The sequence below is a fragment of the Pygoscelis adeliae genome, unplaced genomic scaffold, assembly GCF_000699105.1.
Source record: "Pygoscelis adeliae isolate BGI_AS28 unplaced genomic scaffold, ASM69910v1 Scaffold466, whole genome shotgun sequence".
NCBI lineage: Eukaryota > Metazoa > Chordata > Aves > Sphenisciformes > Spheniscidae > Pygoscelis > Pygoscelis adeliae.
Window position 1 is genome coordinate 75,788 of NW_008825005.1, and position 25,139 is coordinate 100,926.

The window sequence follows — 25,139 nt, forward strand, 5'->3', positions numbered from 1 at the left end:
TGAGGTCATACAGAATGCACTTCAGTAGGTTGTTATAGTCCCTCTCCTTTTGCTACAATGATAAATTTATTTCAACTTTTTAAAATAAGCCTTTAACAGTTACTTGGGAAGACAGTATGTCCTTATATGCTGCAACAACTTGCTTCCTTGCAGTTACTTTTGGCAATAAATGGACCGAAATAAATGCTTTGAGTTGCTCTTTCCCACAATTACATTTCAGTTTCAGAATGATAATAAAGGTTCTGCCAGGACATCTAATACATTCCTCTTTCAGGCTAATCTATGAGTTGGAGTGTTCTCACTATGCTTTTAGGAGCAGCTGTACATCAGTAAAACTGCACTCTGCTGGACAATGTTTCCTGTGAAGCCTGACCATAGAAAACACTCAGACAACTGAGTTACAGTTCCCATCATGCCTTACAGCTTTGTTTCCAAAATGAAGCATGTTGGTTGTTTCAACAATAACATTTTCCATAGAAACTAAGCACTTTTCAAAAAGTTTAGAAAGGACTTTTCTGTAATGATAAAGGCTGCTAGGAACCTAGCAATTTTTAAGTAAGTGAAAATAAGAAGAAAGGGTGAATTTCATGGTTTCCAAGGGAAATTGGAAAACTAAACTTTTGCATCATTCTGTTTACTTCCAAGGTGAAAAGCTGTTTTGGCATTACAATTGCTTATCATTTGATAATCTATAATATTAATTAAGTCTTAATTGTCTGGATACAGTTTTTCTTTTCAGCAATGATCATTTTAGGTTCCTAAGTTTATGTAACCTATTATAAATTCTTTTTGAAATTTTGGATAAGAAAAACTCTACAAATCTGTTGTATTTATTTTACATCTTATACATATTCTTCCAAAACAAATACATAATATAATTATTTTTGAAACTGTGTAGTATCACCGGTGGCTGACTACAAAAAAAAGAAAGGCTGTATTTTATATGATCTACATTAACAACTTCAGTGCACAAGTAGAACTTCGACCTTCCTCTGAGTGATTTGTATTTCTGCTTTTTCAGTCTTTCAGTTGATCCCTGAAAATAGCAGCATATTCTGAAATACCCAGTTTTTCTGCATTTCAACGTTTCATAAGCTCAACAGCTATTCTTATTTTAGCAGTTACATTCAAATAATTTGTGGAGAATTTAAAAAAATACTAATTTAGAAGTATTGTAACTAGTTCTCAGGTACCTTTAGCTATAGGTTTCTTAATACCGAACAGATTTCTACACAGCTGTGAAATCTCTTCAGTTACAGGTCTCACATCACTTATACCTGAAGACTGTAGAACAGGTTTCTACTACTTGATGACATATTTTGATGAAGTTCATCCCCGCCATGAATTTTGGTAAAGCTATTTTTTGCAGGCCATCCACTTCTAACAAAAAGGAGTGGTAAATGAGAGTAATTCCTTTGGTTTTCTATCTAAGATAATGACACTTCATGCCAGGTGACCAAATGACAAATATATTAGATACTTAAAAGGTAGTAGGTGGCACTTTGGGAATGTATTCTATACCTATTAAATAAGAAAGGAAACTTTGCATATTTTACATTGTAGTTCTTAGCTAAAGATGATCAACTTCTGTTAATTGTACATGATTTAAAAACATGTTTAGGAAAACACAGGGAATAAGTATGAACTATATTTTTAGAAGTCATTATTGATGAAAACAGATGTCAAAAAAACCCCTACAAAATATGATTGGTTATTGCACCAGGAATTGAAGTGACTGTTTTGTCAGAAAAGATGCAGAAGTTCATGCTAGTATTACTGTAAACTATAGAATTCTGTATAATCACTTATTTCAAAGACTACACACTTTCATTTTTTTTTTTTTTAATGCACTCAGTTCTAAAAACAACAGAACACCTGCAGGGAGGGATTTGGTGATTTCCTTTTTGAAATAAACTGAGTAGATTTAAATAAAAGTTTAATTATCTGTGTTAATAAAAAACAGGTTAACATCTTTGGGTTATTAATTACTTTGGATACTTTGAGTCAATTCAATTATTCTGCTGGTATGAATTATTTTTATAGTTGTTGTGGAATTAAGAGTTAAGAAAGTAGTAGATATTAATAACCTGAGACACTTTTTTGGTTTAGAGGAAGAAATGTAGAAAGTGAAAAACACTTCTGTAGATACTTCGCAAATCTCACAATGGCTATGATGTCACCAAGGTAAGTCTTTAACTACATCACTATTATAAGTAGTTTTAAAGCCCTTGTTAAAACAGGTTGAGATGGAGAAACATTGACTCTCCAGAATTCACATTGAAAAACTGGATTCTGTTATTTCAGGGCAGAAAATACGTTTTTTTGATTTCTACCTGGGGAATGGGTATTATGGGCTTGTAGTCCCAACTCAAAATTAACTATGTAGTGGAAGCAAATAATTTTCTTCTTTAAATTGACACTCTACATACAGGAGTTTACCAAAATGCTATTGGCCCTTGCTCTTCTCTTGTTCCTGCCTGATTTTTACATTAAATCTATGTTGCTAAACCTAGATATGCAAATATATATTAGTAGAGGTGAAGACAGAAATGTAGGAGTAAGTGATATTTTTAGCAGAAGATGAAGACTGTTGGACGCATTCAAGGCTGTCAGTATTAGTACTGTCTACATTCTGTAGCTATCTTTACAAAACCCTAGTCAGTAAATCCAAACAAATTATAATGAAATATAGAATGACACTAGAATCGGGGCTATAATCTGGTGATTTGAAGGAACATATTAATGCACCTAAATAAGTGTTAATCTTATGTTTTTGAAGATATTAACCTGTGTTCCCTGTCATACTTTTCACTAATGATATCCTTTATAAGTCAGAAACTTGAAATCCCAAATTATAGCACACAGACACAAACCATGCATGCAAAAATATCATCTTCAAATACAACACACACTTAAACATGCAATGACGATACACACAACAAGCCACTGAGCACTACAATGTTAAGTTTTCTAACAGTTATTTCACCTACTTGTCGATAGAGCCCACCATGTAGTAAACCATTGGAAACCAACAGATTGCATCCAGAAAATGCATATCTGGCCTAAGCAGCAGATGGGATTACAAAATGAAACACAGTATCACAACAGCAGCATCTCTTCTAAAATATTTCAATAAACTGGTAGCTTTAAAAAAAAAAAAAAACTTTTTAAAACTTTGGCGGTATAATACCACTTTAAACAGGAAATAGGTTTGCAGAAAGCTGTGAATCAAGTTTGCTGTGATCATAAAGAGTGATCAGAATTAACATGCTTTATTAATAAATGCACCTCTTAAATCAGAAATTTTATGGCACACTACAATTCCAAATATAAGAATGAATGACTGAGGTCAAAGACACACTACCAAGTTATACTCCAGTGCATGACTTAGGAGTACTTAAAATGAGCAGTGAGAATTTTCAATTAAAATGTGAAGTGGAAACCCAGTCATCACTTGGTTTTTGTGCCAACAGCTCCATTCAAGTCAATGAGACAATCTTAGATGAAACCTTATTTTTAAAATGGAATGTGAAAACTGAGATACTGTATTTTATTGCGTTGTTTCTTTAATAATAAATTTTACTGTGTTTCTTCTTACATACCAAGAAACATTGGAAATATTAAAACACATGTAGATATCAGAATAAGCATACTGTAATAAATTGACCTGATAAACAGAGAAAATAGGAATATAACAACAAGGCATAGATATGTTCATCGAAGGTGGCTGAATTCCTAAGTCCAGTGAAGTAAATTACAAAATTCCAATTGACTTGAATGGCAGCCTGAATTCCATCTCATGCGTGTTTGAAAAGCATGCTGGCTTTTCAGCTAGCTTCTGTAGTCCCGTGAATGTTGGCCTTTCAAAGGAGTCACTGCAAATGCTGTGTAGAGAGAGACAACACTAAGGGTATTAGTTTAACTAGCAATCATAGCTTTCATTTTATGCTAATAAAAAGTGGTTTTAGCCGTAAATGTCACAACAGCATTAAAGTATGTAAACTCAGGGACTGTGCTGGAAAAGAGAACAAGCACTAGAGGGCACTGCATGCTCACATCTTTCATCTTAAGGAAGTCTCAAATCAGAAAGTCCTTTAGCCTAATTTAGGCTTTTACCAATTTGTGTAATTCACTTTATGCCACAATATGTACATAAAAAAGCTTCTGTTTTGGAAACACAGGTGTATACAGCTTCACTAAAGAGCTGTCTGAGGCAAAAGTGGGACACTTCTCAGCAGGACTTTGTATAATGAATCACTTAAACTAGAACATTTATATATGCAAAGAGAAGTGTCAGCCTGGAATCAGAACCTATAAGAAATTTCTGCTGTTGTCGTTTCTTTCTTTGAGTCATAGTTTGATCTAATTTTTTGTATATGGTTAACCTCCATTTTTGTGCCTTCCAAACTGTGATTTTAAGCACTTGAGCAGTACCAAAGTGTTGCAAAAAGAAAAAAAAAAAGTCTTTTTCAGTCATCGTCAGAGTATAAATGAACCAGTCTTGCCAGAGAAGAATTTGTCTGAAATTTTAAACAGCTAATGCAAGAAAGGCTAAGAATTCCAGCGATCTCCAGATAGATATGGTAGTAACAACAATATTGCAGGTTTTAATTTTCTTCCGTGACTTTATATAATTGTAGACAAAGTGTGTGTGTCCCCTACTGGCTTAAAGAACTGTTTATCTTAAGAGTCTAAAATTATTAAAAATATACCTAACTTGTCCAGGCCACTAAGTGCCTTGTGTTAAGTAGGTTAGTGTTGTCTGAAGTGCTGTCATGTAGTGGTGAAACTGTTATACAGTTTGCTTTTTACAGTGTTTAATGAAGTTAATTTTAGCAGTAATATTCACGTTATTTTGGGTATTTTTAAGAAATACTTAGCTGAAACATTGGCCATGAAGAAGAAGGACATTTAAATTCACTATGGCCATTTACAGTCAGTAAAATGTCAATTTTGTATATGACAGTGAACATACGGTATTTTTGCCACCAACTTTTCTCAAAGATAAATGTGCCATAATGTTTTTGATTTTAAGTTGGCCATGTGAAAAGTGATCATCTATTGAAGTAATGGTAAAATGAGTTTAAAATGTACCCCCCCCCCCCCCCCCCCCCCCCCCCCGGGTTATCCAGGAGTAATACAATGGGATTTAGTTCTTTCTTTGGTCGGTAATAAGCTCTTAGTGGAACAATAAAGTTATATAAGCCATTTCCAGCAGTTTCTGCTGCAACTATAATCAATTTATTTTTGAATCCATAGGCTTTGGCGTCTTCATAGTAGTTATGTTGGCATCCCTAAAATTAAAATAAGAAACAAGTTCAGTGAATATGAATAAAGAGACTTAGCTGTGACATTAAAGGGTTTTACCATTAGAAATAGAAAATTATATCAGATGACCTGATATAGACCTGATTAGACATAAACAAATGATTGGTGATGAAAAGGATGAGAAAACATATTATAGCTTAGTAAGTGCTGAACAAACCTCATCTCTAAGCAGAAACCAGAATTTAACTCTGTTCAGATGCAAGAGACAAATGAGAATGTAGCTTTATCCAGTAACAGAAACTCCCTTTACCTTGTCTAGTCTTAGACAACAGAAGGGTACTTTTTCACGCAGAAGATGACAAAATGTGGGAGAGCTTCCGATATATGGAGAGTAAGGAGGATAGCCTTTGGCATACCTAGGAGAACAGAACAAACGTTTTTCAGTATAGCAAATTACTGAAACACAGTTGACTATACAACTATTTTATGGGATGTTTATATCTGTGTCTAAGCTTTGCAGTTATCTGTAGATTAGCAGAGTCAAGTACATGAAATGCACTATGTTTAACAAGGATCAAAGGAATATATTTTGTAGCTTTGACCAATTCAATACCATTTAGTGAAAGCTATCATGCTTTTGTGGACTAAAGGAATTTTGCTTGGGTTTTTTTTGTATAGGCATCTTTGGAGGTCCTTACCTTCTTGCTTTAATAACATACTCTCAACATGGTTGAAATAAACTTTAAATGGCAAATCCTCTTGCTGATGATATGAAATTTCTAATTGGCCTTAATTTTTAATAAGAGGCCTTTTAAATCCTGGTATTTCAGTCTGCAGATTTAAGATGACTTGTTCTATCATTTTTTTTTTCATTGGCATTTTATGATCTTCCCTGGGGCTTCTCATGCTTGCCACTGTTGGAGATGGGAAACTGTGCTAGGTGAGCCACAGGCTTAATTGTGTATTTCGGTTTTAACATCCCTGTCAGTAATCCTGATAAACATAATTGCTTATCTGCATGGCAGTTACAGGATTGAATCCTCTGTTTTTATGAGTAATGCATCATTACTTTCAGTAACATGCTAACAAGCATTTTAAATTAGATGTAATACCTTTGTCTCGTACTGCTTTTTTTTTGTCATTCCTACATTTTGAAGTCAGACACCTAGCCCCAGCGTTCAACAAGCTTGTTGAATGATCTGATTATCACTGCATCATCAGGACAGAAGTACTTATCGGCTTACAAATTAGCCGAGTCCTGTCTTTATAACTATAGAATGTAAGAAAAATGGTCATAAAAGATGCTATTTAAAAAATTGCAATACACAACTAGATCTTTATAAGTGAGTATAGAAAATCTCCAGCAAATGGAGGAGTTAATCTGTTTTTTTAACTTCAAAATAGGCATAACAGCATTCTGCTAACAGACAATAGAATTTCATAAAAGGGAATAATTCCATAATTGACCTTTGTGGGTCTTGCTTGCTACAAGTACTTGGACTGATCTGCATGTCAAAAAAATTACCCACGCCATTTACATAATATTAGCTTTTCAAATTATGTTGCTTATTTTATATTTAATATACATACTCTAATCCTGCAGAGACTTCATCATCTGATGGGGTAGTTTCATCTTCTGACTGGTCACTTAGCAGGTCACACGTCTGAAGTGAGGACGAATCTGCAACCTCCAAAACAGGTGCTATACTGGGCCGTCTGCCCTCTTTACCTCCCTCGGAAGGAAGAGCTAGTGTAGGCCCGCTGGATGTTCGGCATCCTGTATCTTGTAAATCGATAGCCACTGTCCCTGAAGTAGCGTTGAAAGCATTTTCTCAATGTGGTTGTCAAAACACTTGAATGAGATTCCCATATTAAGGGGGGATTACCTGACTACAAGGCCAAAGACTGAAAGGAACACTATATTGATTGTGATTATTACATTAAAATATAACAAATATTTAAACTATACCTGAGCAGGCCTTTTCCTGCAAAGTAACACTTTCTCTGACCATTAATATATATTTTCTTGTTAACTACACTTTTAAAATCATACCTTATGTAACTAATCCATGTTTATATGCATAAACAACCTGTAGGTTTTTATTGAGGAAAGGCATTTTTTTAAAGAAGCTTATGAAAACTTATTACAAACAACCAGTTATAAATGACAAAGAAATTACCCATGTGGTTTTCCCAGTTGTTTTGCTTTGCATACATTTTATTATTACTTTTTTATACAACAGTCTTAAGCGGTTTAATTCCATATTGTCAAGTAAAAGAAAAACATAACCAAATTCTGTGGTGTGTGGTTTTTTTTTTTAGAAAATACGAGGGCAAGTGTCTAATATTTTTTCTTTCTGCACACTATTATAATTTCTTATATACTAATTTAAATTATAATTTTAGGAATATACTAAAAGCTTTAAAATGCACTATTCATTGAATAAGAATAGGTTGAGGTTTGTGTGGTGGGTTTTTGTTTGTTTTTTTTTTTTACTTACCCATGCTGGCTAATATACTGTGTACGGGTAACCTAGAAGCTCCATGGTAAGATAATTTTGATTCATGTTTTTTTCTATGCTTTTCTTGCTTCTTAAAAGCAGAATTCTCTTCTTTGGTGATATTTATATAAAAGCATATATCTGTAGAACTCATGATATATCGAGGGCCTGGATTCAGCAAAATGTTTTTGTTATCTTCCTTTCTAACACCAATCAGACAGACTCCAAACCTTAATTAGAAAAGGAAAGGCATGGTTCATTTTGCATAGTCTCGTATATACCAGAACTTCTACTGTCAAAAATGAACCTCCAGTATAATCTTATATTTTGCAGATTATGAACACTTGCAGATTTTTAGATGACAAATATGTTTGAAGAATGTTATCTCCTAAATAGGCCACTTCTGATCAAGCACTTTTTATGCGCTCATGAATCCCTAGGCATTTGAATCCAGCAGTTTTCTTAATCCCCATTCTAATGCTGTTCCAGTTGATTTTTTTTTCTATCAGATTAATAGTCCCTTCTGGGAAAATATTAGTAGAAGAATGGATATATAATATTAAAAAGTATTCATGATGTTAAATTGTTCCATTATTCATATGTAATGGAAACCATTTTCAGAATTGATTTTTGCAATTCACTCCTAGAAATGTTTCATTAGTGATAGAAAATAAGGAATTAAAGCAAAAAAAAAATCTTTCTCTCTCTTATTAAGTATGAGAATGAACTCAGTGTACAGGGTTTGATATATGTTCATTTTGTTAAATATATTCGAGTATACATGTTTTTTATTCAGTTTGTATGTTCACCTCGGAGCAGCACTGAATAAGTGATACGTGATCTGGAACCTAAAGAAGATATGTTAGCATCAAACAGAAAAAATATGGTTTTATTTTGAACAATCACCAGAATGTAGCATGTACCACCTTTAAATTGAACATTTTGCATAGAATGAGCACACCACAAAAGAAGCCAGATTTCCAGCTGACTCCTAAATAAATAAAAAAATAAATAAATACCCTAACACCCTCCTGCCCACCCATTTCTAGATTGTTTTGGACATGAAAAGGGACTGGTGTTCCCATATAATCTCTCTAAGGTACAATTTTTTTCTGGTTGTCAGGCTTATCCTATATATCCTTTATATTCTATTCTCTTGAACTGAGCTGGCCTATACAGAACCAACATGAACTTTTACCTGACCAGCTGTAACTTACAGAAGAATATCCATGAAATATATTAGTGGCCAGATATTTAAACCTAGAAACAGAATAATGTGTAATACTGCACCTTTGAATGCAGAGCTACGTTGCAGGCAAAACAAATAATTATTTGTTTGAACTTTTAATTGTTGATAGGAACATAAACATACTTCTTATGTGCATGGAAAGAAGCATATGTGAAGCTTTTCCCCTCATACTCAGCAAAAAAAGTACTTTCTTCCAGGTTAATATGATATACTTCATTACCAGAGCATCTGCCATACATTTTCTGCCATTGTTCCGGTGATTGCTGACTCTCCCTGAAACATGTACAGATAAAGAGAATAATTTAAAACTTAATGTAAAATTCTTACTAATCAGAACAGTATTTCATGGCAATAGAAGCTACAAATGTCTATTAAAAAGGACCCATAGGCTAATCTGAAGGAAATATTTGAGATCAAAGCTTGGTAATTCTGTAAGTACAGAGACTATTTTAATGAATTAAAGCTCATTTTCTGCTAAGTAATAGGCATATAAGATTATGGACTTTAATATCAGGAGAGATATGGCTGCATAAATTTACACCACAATAAGTAGATTCATTGCAATTTACAGATGACAGGTGAAACCAACAGCATGCTCATTCTAGTCACAAAGACAGTCTCTTCGGATGCTCCATGGCAGATTGTCTGGTTCCTGTTTGAAGTAGGTAAAGAATCATTAAAAATAACTTATGTAGGAAAGACCCATTTGGCTTCAGTCACTTTATCTGTAAGGAGGATTTTTTTTTTTGCTTATCAGTTATCTTCAGCATTTACCCTATGGACATTTTTAGTTACTGTGTCTTGTATGCTATGACAAGTATATACCTTCTTTTCTCAAGTGCAAGAAAATAAATTATTACTTTAACCATATTAAGCATATCATCCTTTACTATATGCAGCTAACATTCTTTATCCAAATGGACTGTTAGTGGAAATGTTCCAAACCTCAGCTAACACCAAAGCTTGCAGACTTAGGGCTTCTGTGAACTTCTCACTTTATTAAGTCTGATGTGGAAACAAGGTTGTCTGCATGAGTTTTACTGGATGTAATGGATATGTGTATATATACCTATATATATGCAGATAGGACATAAAACTGACAAATGTGCTCTGTGTTTTGCCACTTGGAGCTAAGATCTCAAGATATTGGGATATGCTCCTTTGTGCTCATTTATACTTTTTTCAATACCTTAACACAATTTCTCTTTTTCTTCAATTTACCATTCTTCTCCACCCTCAGCGTAGAAACATTTTTGTTTCAAGATGGAAATAAGTAAACCATTTTCAATTGCAATAGTATTAACAAACAGTGCACTAGGTGTAGAATAGCAGAATTAGAAATGTAATTAGAGAAGAAAATTTTTCCATATTTCACTTTTCCCGTAAAATAAAATGTTCACCTGTTTAAAGTCTGCTTGGTTCCAGTTAGTTGTCTAAAAACTTCCCATGGGGCTGTTCTGTAAAGATCACATTAAGTTCAAGTCAGAAAGGCTATTTTCTTCCAATATTTTGTATCATAATACAAACCCTAATAAAGTTCTAATTACTAGATTAGATAACATTTAAAGATAAACATTAAGATTAATAATTAAGCTCAATAATAAGATTATAAATAAGATTCAAGGTAGAATTTTGAAATCTTGCAGACTGAGGTTTTGAATTCCATAAACAGCTGAGAAGACAATGGGATTATTTAAATCTAGTTTGTTTAATCTGAAAAGTAGCATTAAAGACCAAAGCCAGCTCACATAAAGAGCAGCAAACTTCCCCTTAATTTTAATAGCAAGTTGATCTGGCCAAAGTTGCTTAGAAAGTGAACATTTTCCCCAGTTTCCTCACATATTAATACCAGAAGATAAGGTGTTTTTAATTTATGTACATGTGTTTCTTTTTGTTTACTCTTTATTGTATTATCATTCTAATTAGGATAATACCATTAGAATGATGGTATTTACCATTCTAAATATCATTAGAATGATAATTTTTCCTGTGTTCTGCTGCTATGTATTGCCTTCAACTTCCAGTAATTCCTTAGTGTACATATCTTCACAATTATCAGAAATGAGCTTGTATTATTAAGTGTCACACCATTTCTTAATAAATATAGGAAATAGATTCCCTTCATTTGTAAGAGTACAACAAGCAGCTGGGACATGTTTTATCTATGAACTGTCAATGAACTGTTTAATTCCATTAAAATGTACATCACTTAGGTTAAGATCATAACTTCACTAAATTAACAAATGTTAAGAAGCTAGAATTTGAAAGCGGTCATATTTTCCCTTAACAAATGACTTTTCACCAGGGAAATGATAAAAAGGAAGAATTGTTCTGGTCAGTTCCTTGATAATCTGCTCTGGTTACAGGCACCTAAAATACTGTGTAAAAAGAAGACCTATTCCTTGTGGAATGGAAAGGTATAGACAGTCATTTGAACTTGGTTGTCTGTCATAACCACTTGAACAAACATTCCTAGTCACTATACTGAAGTTACTAAACTTGTGTGTCAACAGATACAGGGCTTCTGTGAATGGAAACCTGAACTAATTCTTTAGAAAATCCTCCCAATGACTTTGAATAGACTTTAAAAAGACTACCCAAGGCTGGAAGCAGTTGATTCGTTATAGTCTCCCCATAATCCATGTCTGTTCTTTTTATGTAAGGAAGTCAATGCTGACAGGGATTTAAAACTCAAGTCCTACATAAAGTTTAATGCAGGTGCTGGTAGTAACCAGGATAATGAAACAGGAACCAATGTAAAGGAAAGCAGTTCACTGTTAACATTGGAAGTCTATTTAACAAATACTCTTCATTATTTAGATCTAATTTAGTATTTAGTTTGGAAATAAATGCATGTATAGTTAAAATTTTTATTTGTAGTTTAAATTATCAATTTTCACTTAATCTTTTTACTTAGATTTAGCCAAACTCAAATGTTCATGTGACTTCATCTTTCATATGCATAAAGGTAATTTAACCTATTTTAACAATTAGCAGTTAATTTACCTATTGTTCAACATTAGAAAGTACCTAGAAAAGCCAGAACAATTATTCTGATTTATAAATTAGTCAAATCAGTTTTACGTCTGCAATACAATGGCAACCTGTAGATGAAGCTCAAAACCGACACCTATTTTGAAAACAGATTTCCCCCAGAAGACAACGAAGTGCAGAATTATTTGTTTTACCAACACTATTCAGGTACTCTAGAGTTGGTGTAAATCTCAGGAGATGCTTATGAAGAACGTAAGTTAGGGGAAAAATTCCTTTTAAAAACATTAGTGTATACTCAATAAGAAAGTTTGAAAATAAATTTCTTGACTTAAGTATAATACTTCTAAAGAGCAGATTTATATCTCTATTTAGCTATGAGTTTATTTTAGTTAGCAAGTGCTTATCAATTATGGTATTGCACATAAAAATTATGAATAAAAAGTAAAATAAGTATAATATTGATAAAATTGGGACACTGAAGTGGTAATTCAGGAAAGAGAAATTATTTTCACATAGTTAAATATTTTATACGATTTTTTCAATTATGTGTGACTACTGTCCTTTGAATTTAGAATATTATATTCAAGAAGCGCATACCTGTTAAAAATCAATGGTTAAATCTCCAGTTGTTAAAGATCATCTTAACTAAATGTTCAAGGACACAAAACTTCCAGATTAAATATGGCCTATGTAACGCTCAGTTATAAGCAAAAAGTAAGCTCAAGTATATCATTACTTAATGTTTTCAACAGCACAGTAGGATTTTTTAATAGGATCAGAGCAACGTAGCAAAAAGATAGCTTTGTCCTCATTTCCTAATTCTGAATGCTTGACTTGGTGACTTTTATCATACATTGAACAGATTTGTGCACTTGTACAAAACTTAATGAAATATTAAAATCACAGTTAAATTAGACTTTTGAGAACTTATTTCAGCATTTCCAAGGGATTTTAAAAAGTTGTAAGGAATAAAAGGGGAAGAAAAACCCCACCAGTTTGGGAATTATGTACCTTTTTATGTATGGGAATTATGTATGTTTTTAGCAAAAATGAAATGAAGGGAAGTAGTAAAAATACTAAATTTGAAAGCTTAGAAAGTAGTATTTTGGGAGAGAAATACTTGATTTTTTGAGGTTTTTTTTATTTTTAGCACTGTTAAGTCAAGATTACTTAAACTTGAAATATTTTTGAAGATTTTTCCCTCTAATGTGTCTGTTTTAAACTTTCACAGATATCATGTGGTTTTAAAGAACAGTCATATCTATTCAATTAGTCCAGCATTAATACACATGCTCTAAGATGTCCAAAGTTTGCCATTTTTTTCAGTATTTTGGAGCCCATCTGAGACTAAACGCTCAGTGCTGACTAAAGTAGAAGAATGACAACTAGACATTTTCACTTTTCCAGTCTTTCTGTATTTATACAGCAAGCTTGTATGTTTCTGAAAGAAGAATTCAAATTAATGCTGACAACTCTCTGTGCAAAAAGATTTTTTTTTTTTCTCCTAGTATACAATGACTAGACTAGAAATCAGTTACTTTAACAACCCTGATCACATCAATTAATTCTGATTGCAAAAGAAATAATAAGGGCTTTTGCATTCTTCTATAGTTACTTTGCATCATAGCTGGGAATCTGTATAAATGATCAATATGCCTGTGTTAAAATTGAAATGCTAAAGTTCTTAAGTACAGCCGAAAAGAGTCCCTTTCATATGTCTGTTTTTGTGCTAATGGAAAATTCTCTACTAGCTGTTAAGAATACTACTCTTCTTTCATGTACATATAATATGAAATAGCTAAAAAAGACTCTGTATTCTGTGCATGTCAGATAATGAAAGCTAGGCAGATGAAGAATGTATTTCATCATAATTCTCAGGAGGCATGGAAACAGTATTTTGTTGTCTTTTTAACAGGTTCTAGTACAGATAGTGCCGTTAAAATCTTGACACTTGTTGTTCTTGGTAGTAAAAGTTCTAGCAATAATTTCAGTTTTCCCCATCCTGGGCACAGGGGATTACTAGAAATGCCATATAGAAGGTTAAATAACTCTGCTTGTAAATATCAAGATATTACTGGGTCCATGGTTACCTGAAAAAAAGTATGCGTTTTTACTAGACTCTCAAATGTATTCCTGTGCAGTCTATATGCACATATTCCATTTCTACAGATATATTTGGAGATTTACTCTCTAATGCCTCTCTCTGCCCACAACGTTTTAATAAGAATACCTTATTATTCCAAGAATATAGCATAACAGAGATATACTAGATGTGGTAAAATTATTTTGGTAAATATAGAGAGGTTCTACTGTGACTATGCAGTCTGTAGAGACACTAATTCTGTACCCCTTCCGGCAGTGCTGTTATTACGTTAAAAACCATCTCTTCACATGTATGTTTGCTTGCTTCTTAACGTACAGGCACGGAATAGCAAATATTTTATATGTTATCAGAAAAACATTTTTTTGAGCTCAATGAATAAGAATTTTCATATGTGTACAAAAATGGACGTTCAAATTAACATATTAAAATAGGTATTGTTGGGTCTTGTTGGTGAACTGTGTGATAGACCCACGATTCAATCTACTAAATTGGAAATACAAATTTTTCATATCTTCTATTGTAGAAGTGGCGCAACAGCATGCAACAAATAGTTAAACACCGGTGTGTGTTTCTCTGAAATTATAATATCTTGAGTAAAACATCTTGATGCTTTTATTGTGCAGAAAGTTCTAATTTCTTTTTAAAACTGTAGTTGTCTGGGAGTTCAGGGTAAGCTATTTTCCAAAGAATATCAGTTATAACTTTTACAAGTTTGGTTTTTTTTATGGTAGTATATACTTACTGTCCCCTAGATGTATGAACCAGCAGTGTGATTAATGTAGAGGTAGCTGGGCATATACAATTTAGAGCTAGCATAGCATATTTGAATTCCTCTTCACACACAACATGATCTGTAGAAAAAATGAAGATACAAATTGTTTTACAAAACTACTTTCCATTGAACAGAATTATCACTTCCTTTCCTTGTCTAGGAAAATGGTGAAGGTAGGGACAATCAAAATTTGCCTCCAGATCCTGTTCCACTTGAACTTGGAGAGCAGCTGTGTATGATTTGCCCCATCTATGCTCTCTCTCAGATTGCATGAGCAGAGTTAATTTTGCATCCAGTTCATACTTTGTCCTGCAGCTACACATGGAGAGGATGCAATAGCTCTGTGAATCCCACTTCCATTATCTTGCTGCACTAGTTGTATGAGTAAGCCATGTAGCACAGTCTAGTTTGTGTCTCTTGCACCTTCTGCATAAACTGGTATAGAGACATCAAGCATTGTACAGAGAGATAATTTTGTGTTCAGGAAATATCATGCCTAGGATGCTGCAATGCAGGAGGGCTGATCATGTAGATAGGCTGTACTGGCTTGCAGACTGGTTATTTGGCAGTGGCTCTGGGACTTCGCACTGCACTTCAGTGTGCGATGTAGATTTGATTAGTGTCTCCTCCAGGAACTGCTAACAGCTGCTGCCTCCTTGCAATCTAGGCAAAGGGGAGTGGTTGCTTTTTCCTTTCCTTTTTTTTTTTTTTTTTTTTTTTTTTTTACAACTTTTCATTCTTTTTGCCCTAGTCCTTGTCTGGCTTTTGTAATCGCAAAATAGTGCTTTGTTTTTGACATTCCTTACAAGAAAGTATGTCTGCACACTAGTACTTGCTGTGATGGAACAGTGCTATAGACATAGCTATATTTTTCTGTCTTTTAGTGGAATTTAGGGGAGGAGAAGTGAGAAGAGAAAGCAACAGAAGCATTATATCCAGTCCTCTATATTGGCTTATACTTAAAACTGCCAAGTCTTCTTCACATGCTTTCAGTATTGTATGAATTATTATTCAACTTGGATGGCTAGCAATTAAAATTCAGATCACAGCTAAATGCTCTCTGGTGCTGGTGGTGGCATGAAAAGGAAACAGAAATTATTCTTTAATGTCATTCATGTACACCTGTGACAGTATTAAAATAGATATAAGAAGGGATAAGCACAAAACTTAAACTTAATTAAACTTCTTGTCAGTGTAGAAACTGTCATAAAGATTTTCTAAGGTCATGAAGGAATTTATTGCATGCTAAATAATTTTTTTTCTTCTGAATTTAGTGTTTGATTCAGTCTATGTTACTTTCAATGGGAGCAGAATTTGCTTCTGATGAGAGAATAATACAATCAGTACAGCTGATGATCAAAACATAAGCCATATGAAAATTGCTGAGTAAAAGTAAGCAAATAATCCCCTCACCTAGATCTGAGCTGTCTACATACGTCTACTTCTAGTTGCACTAATGTATCATTAAAATCCTTAGAAACACCTTACCTCTCTAACTAAGCTACTTTCTAGACAGAATTTATAGTATACCTATGAGCATGCCACTTCCTGAAATCAAAACTGAGGGCATACTTTGTATGCCTTCTCTATTCCTTTTTTGAAATTTCTAGAGGCTTTTCAGTAACCGAATCATTGACTACTGAAAGGAGAAATTAATTCTCATTTTCTGAAGATCAAGGCCTATTTAGATGTCATAGGGAAGGAATGTATTTAGTTATGTAAAGACACTGTCACATATCGAACAAAATGAGATTTTTTTCCTCCCCTAAATATATTTCAGTTATAGCAACTAAATATTTCCAGCAGAAAAAATTTCAGACAGAACTGTGTTCTTTTAGTTGACCATGTTGCATTAATAAATCTATTTGAATTTTAAACTAGAGATTTTGAGAGAGTCACTGCTTGGATGGAATATCTGCATTCCACTACCATTAGCCAGATGGCAAAGATCTATGAAAGTGAATATTGACTTCCTGATATTGAAGGAATGAGAAATCTCCATATTTTTGAACTTGTATAGGATTTTGCCAAATCACCTCCCCTTATTTTTTGTTTAGAATGTTTTTATATTATAGCTAATACTTTTGAAAATAGGAGCAAGAAAAAATATACAGGAAAATTATTTCATCATCTGTTATTTCAGATCTTGTACTTGAACCAAATTATACATGCTGACCTAAATATATGTAAATGAAAATGAATAAATCATGGATGGCACAATGCAAATGAAAAGTATATCTCAGAGTTAAATCCTCCATATGTTCTATACTCTCTAATGTACATGGTGGACTTCTTGGATGGATTTTATGTAAAATATCGTGTTGACAGAGAATATAGCTCACAGCGAAGAGATTAGTGTCCTACAATAGACATCTTAATCTCATATGTGTAAGAGATTCACATTGTGTTGTCAAGTGTTTTTACATCAGGAGCCATGGAGCTGGGACTCATAGGACTATTTCCAGTCCTATTGTAGACTTTGACCTTGAGTGAGCTATCTATGTCCTTCATGACTTTTTATGCATCTGTAAAATGGGTATATGAAAATAATACCCTACCTACTTCAGAATTGTTTTGAAGCTTTTGAATTCTCAGAGGTACTTTGAGAACACCAGGTGAAATATTCTTCAGTGATCTGACTGCCATGATTAGAAATAGTGTAGCCATTTGAAACATGGAGAGGCACTATGGGTTTCTCCTCTTGGCTGTATTAGACAAGTTCTTGTATTAGACACAAATCAGGTCAAAAATAACTTGCTCATTCTCCAATTATTTGACAGATTATAGCTTGCCTATTATGTTACTGTGTTTTATATTTATGTTCAGGACTCTTATTGTGGAGCTGTGGTGAGAGTTACACAGAACTTTACCGGATGCTTTCTCTTCTAAAATGAGTAGGGGGGAAGCTGGGTGACAGCTCTCCCACCCCTCAGGTCTGGGACATCAGTCAGGTCCTGTGACAGTGGGTACTAGAATCAGCAAATTACTCATTCAGTGTGGCAGTGAAGCAGCAGAGGAAACTGCAGGTTATCTTGAATTGAATATTAAATATATCAAACCCATTTACCAAACAGAAGTATTTTGATCGCATTTATGCTAAAGAAATATTCCATTTAGAATTTCCAGAAGCTGTAGTTTCTGTTGAAAATATATTTTGACTGGAAATTTGTTGCTAAGTCTGTCTCAAATAGATGTAGTAATGCAGTGCAGTGAGTTATGACTTCTGAAATGGTCTTGAAGATAAAACATACTCAAAATACTGATTTATGCCTGCAGCATCAGCCATGTGGTAAGAATGTCTTAGACCTGACACAATTATTCTGAGAAATCTTACTTTTGTCAATTTGCTAAGTTAACATGATCACTACCAGATCAGATAGAGAAAAATGCCCACCCATTATCTCTAGACTATTTTTGTCTGTAATTGGATAGATTAATCATCAGATGCATTCAACATCCATTTTGGTGAATCTGGACTATGTTCCTTTCAAATAAACTACTGAAGGTTTAACGTCAGACTTCACCAATCTGTGCTAATTCATCGGTGCATTTTTGAATAAATAGAGAATGTCAAAATGTATCCCCAGTTACTGGAATTGTGATTATACATAATTTCTGAATATTCAAAGTAAAGGTGCTATATACTCAATATAGTTACTCTATATACTTGCTAGAAAACAAATTAAAGTTGTACACTCAACTCAGAAAATATGCAATTTACTCCAGTCTCTGAATTGCATAAACATATTGCTCTGCTGTGGACAATCTTCACTTTATTTCATGTTTGTGCTGAAATGCAAGGCCAGGTGCATGCATTAAAGGTACATGGCCTTTTGTAGTCCCATGTGTTTGAAGGAAAAGCAGTAAGATTAAGAAAACCGTATGTAACTGCCAGTGAAGGAAAATGCAGTATTACTGAAAGAAAAACTGGGCCTATCAAGGCATTTGTATATTGGAAATTGTTAAGGAGTAATCAAAGCATTTCAGCTTAAGACATAAGACTGTTAACAATGGTGATATAGTGTTTCCTTGCCCATCTGATAACTGTCATGTTAGCATGACTGTATATTTATAGAGTGTTCACACCTTGAACTTTCAAAGGAGTTTTCTGGGACAAACACTTATGCCCTGTGCCTTTCAGATTCCACTGAAGAATCATATTCAAGCACAGAGAAATATTTCCACTGTATTAATATAAGTGTAAGTTACCATTTTAAACGAAGTAGTTAAACCCTGCTGTAAAAAATAACAGAGAAAACGCAGGATGCAAGGGTATGTGTCTGTCATCAGATGAAAAGACAGGAAACCTGCCTTTCTGACAGGCCATATTACCCTGTGCAAAGTGTCTCCATTCTCCTGCTGTGATGACAAGAATAAGCTCTCATACTCTCATTAAAGAGAGGAAGAATATAAAAGTCTTGTCTACCAGATGGGAATAAATTATAACAATTACTTGTCCTATATATTGTTTCTGAAGCTGAAGGCAGAAAATCTCCAGGATGTGATTCTATGGGAAAATGCAGCTAGGGTCTAAATTTCAGGACTGTCTCATGCAATCTAGCACAACTGGTCAACCTAATATAAGCTGCTGAGAAACTGGGCTTCTGGTGTTTTATAAATTTTCAGTGTACTTAAAAGTTAAACTTTTGTTAGGAGGACTTTCCGGAACTCTTTGGTTGTATTTTTTCGAAATTCAGAAGCTTTCTTTTTGACAGTTATAGTCTCTAAACCTGTGTGTAAAGAAGGGGGGCGGGGAAGGAAAGAAGAAATCCTATTACTGAATATTTCAAATTTATAAAATGCGCAACAATGTTTGGGGAAACCTCCAGAAGAAAGGAGTCATTTTTTAAGGGAATATCAAATTTAAAAGATGATTTTGCATTAAGGCAGTAAGAAAGCAGTCCTGGATCATAATAGGAAAAGCACTTAGAAAAATATTCCATAGGGTTATGACAAATTTTATTCGTAAGCACTCTGGACAGGGCTATAGTCTGCATCCCCCACTGGGTACATATTTCAGAATGAAGAAGAGTTGGATGAGATTAATAACCAAAGTAGAGACCTCTTAGGAAAACGTATGCAAACAAATGTTCTCATGACTCAGTGGCCTAACCATTTGCAGTAGGTAAGCATCCAGTGGTGATGTTTGTACCATGTTCGTAACCTTGCCGGACTTAAAACGGCATTAAAAATTTCCTGTGCTTTATATGAGTAAGATTAAATTAATCTTGAAGGAAGGCTTGTAATTCTCTGCTTTTACTGTTGTGTAGAGAGAGAGTGTGGGATGCAGTGATCCCTATGATCCATGTGAAATTCTTTTGGGATGTAAGGTGCTATATAAATATTTAGACTTACAATACAGTACTACTATAATTAATATTAGAGGGGGCTAGTGAGGCACAGAATACATAAGGTCTCCTCAAGCGCTTGAAAAACTACGGAACATAAATGAAGGCAGTAAGATACCAGATTGGTTAAGCTCAGTTGAAGGAAATATTACAAAAAGAGGTTTTGGTTTTTTGTTGTTGTTTGCCTTTTTAAAAAAAAAAAAACCTCCGAATTCTCAATCTGAGACTTAGAACAGATATGACAAAATTACCTCTGTTTTGCAAGTCTAGCTATATATAAGCTCCTACAGAGACAAGCCATTAAGAATAACGAAATATTATTATGAATATTACTATTATTATGAAATAATCTCTTAAATACAATTAGTAACAACAAATTAACACAGTTACCAATGAAGAAAAGTGGCCATGGCTAGGGAGAAGAGATTGTTTGTGCTGTCTGGTTTTAAGAGGGAGATGAAAAAGCACCATTATTCTTGTCACAGCATGAACCTCATTCCCTGCTGTGCCATCTCATACTTTGAGATTACACTTTTATAACTTTGGAACTGCTATTGATGCTTTTTTCCTTCTTTCTAACCTAGTGGTAAATTCAATAGCCTTTAAAATTACAGCTTTAACTGTTGCTCTGGAATTGTTCTGCACTAGAATTTACTTTTTCATCACATTCTGGGATGATGGAGGAGACTAATATTTTTCCATAAAGTTTTTTTGAGTTTTGCATGAATCAGCAATCTTTTCTTCCTCAGAATATCCTTCAAGAAAACTGAATTTTCAAAAGTAGTTAAAAGGAAAGCTTTGCTTCTACTTTATAGAGATATTTTTCAAAAGATAGGCAAAATGAGTTCATTATAAAAATACTTATGTGCAAAAACACACAAATACATATATGTCTGTATGTACATTTATATGTATGCATGCGTGTGTTTATATATAGAGAAAGAGAGACCTACTTACATAGTGCAGAGAAACAGTTTGTCAAATTAAAGCTGGTAGTCTCTTCTTATAAGAGAGGATTTGTTTGGATTCCTTAACATTATTTTGCATTTTATGTCACAGTTTAAGACACGCATTTTACTAGATATAAAATTAAATTATATGTCTCTTTCTAGAATATTTGAAAGTAATTAAAATAATGTTTTTCATACCACTTAGAAAAAAACAGTCCAATGGGAAGATTTTTTTTTTAAGTTTTGTTGGATAAAATTTGGCCTTTCCTGAGCAGATCTTCTCATATACCCCTTAGTAACAGTATGTTTTAGTAGACAGGAATTATTTAAAGGTATGGATATAGCAAGCTGGAAACGTACCTGGATTTATAATTAAGGAGTAACAATGTGTTATATAACAAAAACTTTACTCTGTATATTATGCAACATGAGAGTAATAATCCTTAAAAGTGCTTATAAATAAGACTTTAATGTAAAACATGACATTTTACTATTGATAGGATATATACAGCCCATGTTATTTTACAATACTGCACTCTTAATCTGCTTCTAACCAGTAAATATGCCTAGGGAATCTCACTTTGCTTGTGTGTTTATGAAACAAACTGCCAAATATTAAGAACTGTTTCAAATGGCTGTAATCTTACACTTACCTGCAAACTTGATGTGGAATTTATTCTCAGGTTTCAGTATTTGGACATACAAAGGACAATTTGGGGCGAAGTCTTTAACTGCCCATGCTCTTAAAATGGTTTGATGATCCTAGAATAAAGAGTATGAGGTGATGACAACGAAATGCAAATAACCATGTTACATTAGAAAAAGAACCTCTTCTCAGACTGACTCCATTGAAGAAGACTCATTTTAAGACTATATAACACCAGCTGGTGTGGATGTTTACATGTTATATAAGTAATATTACGTATTACATATATTACATATATTTAAATGCATAAATATATACACACAGACAATCCAGTAATTCTGCAGACACAGACAAGGCTGAGGTAATCTCAGTGTTCACCAACAAGGTCTCTCAGGCCTCTGCTTTGAGGCAGGCTTCAAGCAGGAGGAGAGTCACCAGCAGTGGATGATTTTAGACAGGGATTGCTCCAGAGAACTCAACCCATACAAGCGCACAGGATCAGATGGGTGCAGAGAGAGCAGGCCAATGTCCTTGTATGGTTGCTTTCTTATCTTTGAAAGGTTGTGGAGATCTGGGGGAGGTCTCCAACAACAGCAGAAAAACTCATAGTTTCACATATCTTCAAACAAAAGGATGATTTGGGGAGCTATACTTCTGGGCACATGAATGCTGTGTCTCAGACAGTATTCTCATTTCCATGTTCAGACATTACAGTCTGGATAAGTGGAAAACTGTATGGGTAAAATGCTGGTTAGATGACTGGAGTCTTGGGCAGTGGTAAATGGCATGTACTCTACCCAGAGACATGGGGCAAGTGGTGTGTCATGGGGATCTCCACTGGAACCTGTTCTGTTAAACATCTTTATCTATGACTTGGAGGGAGGTGAAAGAGTGCACACTCATCAAGTTTGCAGATGATACCAAACTGGAGGAAACACTTGAGGGCAGGACTGACATTCAGATGGACCAAGACAAGATGGAGGAATGGGATGACAAGAACCTCATGAAGTTCAGCAAGGGCACAAGCAGAGTCCTGTCTCTGGGACTGAGTAATCACTTGCATTGGCACAGGCTGGGGGCTGACTGGCTAGGCAGCAGCTCTGCTGGAAAAGACCTGAGGGTCCTGGTAGAGAGTGAGCTGAGCATGGGCTGGCAGTGTGCCCTGGCAGCAGAGGAGGCTGACAGCATCCTGGGCTGTTTTAACAGGAGCACAGTGAGTAGATAGAGGGCAGTGATTATCCCCCTTTACTCAGCACAAGCTAGACTGAATCTAGACACTGCATCCAGTTTGCAGGCCCTCAATACAGCAAAGACGTATAAACTGGACTGAAGGTCAGCAGAGGGCCACCAAGATGGTTAGAGGCAGAAGCAGAGGCCCTGTGAGGAGATGCTGAGGGAATGGAGCTTGTTCAGCCTGCAGAAGAGATGGCTTCAGGGGGACCTAACAGCAACCCCCAGTATCTACGGGATGGTTATTGAGCAGTTGAAGCCAGGCTCTGCACAGTGATGCATGGTTGGAAGACAAAAGACAATGGATGTAAGTTGGAAAAAGAGGTTCAGACTGCATGTAACAGGAAACCTTTTCCCCATGAAGACAGTCAGGCAGTGGAACAGGTTGTGCAGAAAGGCTATGCTGTCTCCATCTTTGGACACTTTCACACCAACCTAGATAAAGCCCTGAGCAACGTGGTCTGTGTTCATAACTGACTCCTGTCAGGCTAGAGACCTCCTGAGCTTCCTTCCAATCTCCATTATCCTATGATCCTAGTATAATATATTCTACTTGTTGGAATGCAGAATAGATGGTTTGTTTCCAGAAATCTTCTACTAACAAGGTATTTTGTCCCTCTCCTATTTTTCTGCAAGTGTTGCGGATCATATAATTTGGAAGGGGTGCCATTTGGATGTGGAAGAATTGTGTGGAAACTTAGATGGTAGTGATGAGTCATGCCTAATTAATCAAGAATGATGTATTAGAAATGTCCTTCCAAAGAGACTCAGAATTTAAATAGCATTAAATGAGGACATCAGGAATTAAGAGTTTAAAATTCTGGGTAATTCTAAAAAATATCAGCTCAATTAAAAGCAGATCTACATTTTTGTGCAACTAAAATATTTGCATAACTGACATCAGAATTTAGCCAGCGACTGACCAAAGGATTCCAAGAGATTTCCCAGTGTGTTAGTTTTTTGTACTTGTTACCATATGTCAAGAGTGAATTAACTGCAGGATGAATACTGCTATCAATAAAAGTAAAGTATGTGATAGTACACTCATATATTGAATTTCATGAAATACAGCTCATTTCAGTGTATCAGCCATCAGGTTTTATTTATTTCAGAACTAAAAAGGAATATTTGAGACCTCCATGTAGGAAGCAGTACTTGAGTTGAAATGCCTTGCCTAGTCATGAAATTGGTGGTATTAAAAGATAAAATATAAAGAATGATTCATTATGTTTGCAGCATCAACAATGAGAAAAGCTTTCAGACTCATGAACACAAGGGAAAATCTCTGCCTGGAACAGAGCGTAATTGACATTTTCAAACCATAATGTTTTAATGTCAATTGAAAAGTTAGCAAGTACTTTTTCTACTAGAAATACTAGAATGGAGTCATAAGAGGAAGACCTTTTGAGGATGATAAAATACATTATTTCACATTTTTCTCATTAACAGTTTTATAGATGTAGGATTGCTGTGCCCATTCGTGAGATTTCAGAACTTGGATGTAGCCTGCTATAAGCTTTCCTTCTATGTGGTCACTTTTTCTTCACTTTTTCTATAGAATACGGTGACTTATCCTCCTTAGGGTGTTTTTTGTATTTAGGGTTTTTTTGCTGTTTTGTCTTAAGGGAATGAAATGCCAACACGACTTAGAAGTAGCAAATGGCTGGGTAATGGGATAGATGGTGAGGCCTGGGTCAGAGACATTACTAGGAAACTCCCTGGTCTGGTATGGCCTTCTGATTACTACCCGCTGTTGGTTATACAGGCTGGCAGTGACGAGGTTGCAGAGAGAAGTCCAGAAGCGATCAAAAGGGACTTCAGGGCACTGGGGCGACTGGTTGAAGGATCAGGAGCACAGGTAGTGTTTTCCTCAATCCCTACAGTGGCAGGGAAGGACACTGAAAGGAACAGGAAAACACACCTGATCAACACGTGGCTCAGGGGCTGGTGCCATCGGCAGAATTTTGGGTTTTTTGATCATGGGGGGGTTTACACGGCACCGGGCCTGCTGGCGACAGATGGAGTTCAGCCGTCTCACAGGGGGAAAAGGGTCATTGCTTATGAATTGGCAGGGCTC

At 34.8% G+C, this 25,139-nt stretch overlaps 1 protein-coding gene across 1 annotated transcript in view; it reads right to left on the reverse strand.

The window, feature by feature from the left end:
• Window positions 1-25,139, reverse strand: part of KCNT2 (potassium channel, subfamily T, member 2) — a 121,209-nt gene that overhangs the window by 41,015 nt on the left and 55,055 nt on the right. Inside the window, exons 13-20 of the mRNA XM_009326185.1 lie at window positions 21,840-21,948; window positions 14,859-14,967; window positions 9,142-9,291; window positions 7,770-7,999; window positions 6,859-7,075; window positions 5,579-5,684; window positions 5,125-5,294; window positions 2,991-3,065 (exon numbers count right to left, since the gene is read on the reverse strand). Coding sequence (XP_009324460.1) covers window positions 2,991-3,065; window positions 5,125-5,294; window positions 5,579-5,684; window positions 6,859-7,075; window positions 7,770-7,999; window positions 9,142-9,291; window positions 14,859-14,967; window positions 21,840-21,948 — 1,166 coding nt within the window. The remainder of the gene's footprint in view (window positions 1-2,990; window positions 3,066-5,124; window positions 5,295-5,578; window positions 5,685-6,858; window positions 7,076-7,769; window positions 8,000-9,141; window positions 9,292-14,858; window positions 14,968-21,839; window positions 21,949-25,139) is intronic.